Source organism: Galeopterus variegatus, unplaced genomic scaffold (assembly GCF_000696425.1).
Source record: "Galeopterus variegatus unplaced genomic scaffold, G_variegatus-3.0.2 Scaffold1628, whole genome shotgun sequence".
NCBI classification, from domain to species: Eukaryota; Metazoa; Chordata; class Mammalia; order Dermoptera; family Cynocephalidae; genus Galeopterus; species Galeopterus variegatus.
This window is the reverse complement of record NW_007727739.1, coordinates 113,602-118,150: the sequence shown is the minus strand read 5'-3', so window position 1 is coordinate 118,150 and position 4,549 is coordinate 113,602. Positions and strand designations below refer to the sequence as shown.

Here is a 4,549-nt window from a genome sequence, read left to right as displayed (position 1 = left end):
TCGGTGTTGCGCCCGCACCTCGCTCAGCCAGTGAGTGGCCGGTCTGTATGTGGGATCTGAATCCTCGGCGGGAGCGTCACCGCACTCCCAAGCAACCCACTGTAGCAGTGTGCCACCGGGCCGGCCTGAGCCCCAAACTCTTATCTCTAACTCCTCAGCCCAAGGTGGCTGCTTTCTGCTTGAACTCTATTCCCCATGAAAGGGGACTGAGAGTGCCTGTGAGGAAAAAGTAGATAAATGTGGCTATTCTGTGGTGTTTTTATCTCAAGAGATGTAGCCCCTCCTGTATTTGACCACTCTCCAGTGCCTTCAAAACAATCGTTCTTTTATATTTTGTGCAGAGTTCATAATTGGTATTGACAGAGGGGTTATTCTGATACAGGCTACTCCACCATTAGCAGAAGCTAGAACTATGTGCTCAAGTTTAATTTCAAACATTTCACAGATTTCAAATTTATTCAATCTCTAAACTGGGTCATTATTGGCTAACACTCCATCACCAGTTGTAAAGACATCTCAATTTTCTTATACAAGGTAATAATCTGAATCCTTTAGAAAGGATAGGATGGTGTTAGCTTTAGCTAAACATCATCTGACAAAAACATCTGGAACTTCCTTCTGGTCCAACTGAACGATTCTCTTCCCTTTTCCCTTCTTGATTTCTGAGCTGCAGCTCACAAAACCAGCCACCGCTTTTTAGAAACTCTCCCTCTCTGGCTTCTATATAGAGTTCTTTCATTCTGTGCTTCTGAATGCCCTTCTTATATGTTTTCTTCACTGTTCCTTCAGCCGTTAATTGTGCATATGCTCCAAGGCTCAGTTCTTGGCCCCTTATTTTTCCTCCTATACTTGANTTAATTGTGCATATGCTCCAAGGCTCAGTTCTTGGCCCCTTATTTTTCCTCCTATACTTGATATCAGGAAAACACCTATTTGAACTTCTCCTGTAAAGAAATATTTTTGTATGAAACAGGAGACTCACTAAGCAGGAACCTCTACCAATCCAAAGGTGCTTCAAAATAAACTGTCCACAGGTGAACATTTGGATGGCAAAATAGTCCACAATGATTTATTCTGCAATAAATTGTTGCTACTGGTTGTTTACTAGAAGGGATAGGAGACCAAAGGCAAAGGAGATTCTTTTAATTCCAGGAGCTTGAGGTATCTCTAGATTAGAAGGAACTTTGTAATAGTGCTTCCTTTCCCAGAGGTAGTTTACCAGATGGAATACCACTTAAAGATGAAATTATAAAGAAACACAACTTTCTTTTAACCCAGCAGGAAGAAAATCAGAGTAAAGTGGTATTTTCACTTATTTAAAAACCAGATAATTAATGATAAAATATTTCCACTCCATGCATAATAATTTGTTCCTACCTGTTGTTAAAATTGGTACAGTAAGTAAGGTTTCTACAGCCCAACTGGCAAGGTTCCCGGACATCTGCTAAACAGGTCAACATCGACACTTCCACTGGGTTATATTCACAAAAGCGATCAAACTCTTGCCAGCTCTGCGTATTGCCCCAGCTCATGCTATAAAGTTTAGTGCACAGTTCCCTGAAACAAAAGCACAAATGCAGAAACACAGAGATGAGCCAAATGAGTAAATATGTGATTTGCACAAAACTCAAACTCTATGAACAATATACTTTGGAACATAAGTGAGAAAAAATGTGTAAAAAACAAATGACTACCTCCTAGAATTTAAAGCCAGAAAAAGTTATCTTTTCCATGAAAAACCGTTAGGTATTCTTTTATCATCCATCTCTTTTCTTTTTGCCATGATTACTAGAAAGCTCAGTGCTAAATTTAATGTTCCATTATGGTATTTGTACATCCTTAGTTCTTGGCACAATTATTTCCCCTATCTCTTTCTGTTCTCTTTTTTACCTTTACTTAAAGTGAAGCACATAGTTTTGCCTACACAAAGATATATTCTCCTACATTTATGTTCAATCACAGGAGGCAAAACTGTGACATAGGCCTCAGACTTCTTTTAAGAAGCATTATAGACTCAGGGCTCACCAATTTCTCCCTGAAAAATTACCCCAAAGCCACTTATATTCCTTAAGATATTTCAAGCCTTCTATATACTATTGTAGTTAATACAAGACATTCTTATTTTTAGTACTCGATGACTACAAAGCAACTTAAGTGTGTGTATATAGCTAAAAAAATCTGCACCATTTGCAAAGTGTTTTCATACATTACATTCATTAGTTTAATTTTTTATTTACAAAAGTAATACATGTTCGTTATACAAAAATTTCATATTATAAAAAAATAAAAAACAAAAATTTCATGTTATTGAAATATATAAAGTCACAAGTAAAAATTCTCCACTCTGCTTACATTTTGACTCTCTAAACCCTGTGTGTGGGGAGGTATCTTTGCTTTTAAGTTTTCTTCATTCATTCTACCAACATTTATTTAGTGCCTGTTTTGTGTGAGGGCCTGTTCGAGGCACTGAAAATGCAGTGGTGAATAACTCTAAACCCTGTGTGTGGGGAGGTATCTTTGCTTTTAAGTTTTCTTCATTCATTCTACCAACGTTTATTTAGTGCCTGTTTTGTGTGAGGGCCTGTTCGAGGCACTGAAAATGCAGTGGTGAATAAAACAGACAATGTCCCTGCTCCCAATGTAGCTTACACATTATGGGCATGAGGAAGCTGAGATCAAGTTACAGTTAATATCTTGATTTGGAAACCAGTCCTTTCTCTAGTCCTCAATTGCCTACATTTACCTTGGACAGACTATTTAACCTCTCAGAGTTACTTTCTTACATGTAAAATAGAAATTACACAAATTTCCCCAATTATTTCATGAGGTTTTATGAAGATCAAATCTGATGGAAATGAAAGCATTCAGCAGACTATAAAACTCTACATGTTGTAAGAGAGAGGAAACAGCATTTCTTACTGAAGTTTCTCCAGGAGTACATAGCCATTCTAATCTCCAGTGACTTTACGTAGGCATAAACTCTTTCAGGGCATTCAAAGAACAACTCAGCATCCCTCCAATAAATACTTGTACATTTATTAACTTCTACAAGCAACCCAATTTCCTTAATTAAAGGGCTGACTTAATTTCCCCTTAAGCCCTTTTGTTAATTTTCTTTGGATATTTTTCAGATTTTTCATATCTTTGGTAAAGTTTGATAAGCTCTTCCAGGTACAATTTTTTGCTAAAGTCCATCTAATTTAGAAATCAGAGGAAAGATAGTTTTACTCCTGTTATCTCATATTCACTTCAGGAAACCTTAGTAATGTGGTCTCTTTTTACTCAAAATATCTCTAATAAAGCAAACTTCTATTTCATCTGTGTTCTATCATGACCTTAGTTATCTCCATTTATTCTTGTCTCTACACTGTGTTTCCTCCATCCTATACTTGTATTGTTAATTTTCTATCCCTAAGCCTATCACCCAAATGAATGCCAATACACTGCTGTCTAAATAACTACCCCTGGTTATTCACCAATATAACAAAAGGTTGGGTAAGTTCAAACATCATAATTCAATAAAGAAACTATTCCTTAGATGTCAGATCAAAACATCTTCTAAACTGTAAGCTTACTTAATGATCTCCATGAGGGTAGAATCCATATTGTGTCACCTTTAAATATCTATTGTGCGGCCAATGCTAATACTCCACACCCCAAAACACAGTGCTTTTAGCACTCAATGTACAAAATAATGCATTATACAATGCTCAATAAATATTTGCTGGATGAATGAAAGATTTTATATCTTCCAAATACTAAGCCTACACCATGCAAGAATATAACACACATTTGCTAGGCTTAAAATTATTAATTAAAATGTTATTTTTCTGCTGATTTTAATAAAGGCAAATGAGATACTGACCTACATGTTGAAGTGTTTGCTTTAGAACAACAATGCAATTTAGCCCCATCGAGGCCTGTAGAAGGAGGAGGGTGTACAGTGACTCCAGGGTGAACAGACTGTGAGCTTTCAAGAAAACACTGCCAAAGAGGATCTTGAGGCAAGGGCTGGGTCTTGCAACCCTCAATGAGACCATCAACAATCTCCATTTCTGTTTTCTTAGACATCAGAATTCTCTTGCAGGCATTTTGGCAAGCATGGTCTTCAGCTCTGTCACAGCAATATAAACCTGTATTTTCAGAATATAAGTGGCCTAATTAGCTGATTTTATATCATGCACTGCTCAGAACAGAAGAACATGGCAGTGTAGCAGAAATCATTACTACTCTTATATGTTATATGTCAAATCTGCAGAATACAGATTCTCTCTCCATTACTTTGCAGCATAGCAAGTAGATGAGGAGCTAAAGGTGGACAAGGTATCTACTACCAGAATTCATCACCATCCCCAATCATGGGATCTTTAGCACCATCCTTACAAAAATGAAAGGCCACCCTAAACCTAAGAAGTCCTCATGTGAAGGGTATTTTATGTTCCTATAAAAGGTACTGTAGGGGCCGGCCCGGTGGCCCACTGCTACAGTGCACCACTTGGGAGCGCGGCGGCACTCCTGCCGAGGGTTCGGATCCCACATACAGACCGGC

At 37.8% G+C, this 4,549-nt stretch overlaps 1 protein-coding gene across 1 annotated transcript in view; it reads right to left on the bottom strand.

Annotated features, from left to right (window-relative positions):
* The window catches only part of RECK (reversion-inducing-cysteine-rich protein with kazal motifs), a 76,774-nt gene that overhangs the window by 28,070 nt on the left and 44,155 nt on the right, over nt 1-4,549 (bottom strand). The window contains exons 10-11 of the mRNA XM_008578088.1: nt 3,866-4,133; nt 1,378-1,557 (exon numbers count right to left, since the gene is read on the bottom strand). Of these exons, the coding sequence (XP_008576310.1) occupies nt 1,378-1,557; nt 3,866-4,133 (448 nt within the window). The remainder of the gene's footprint in view (nt 1-1,377; nt 1,558-3,865; nt 4,134-4,549) is intronic.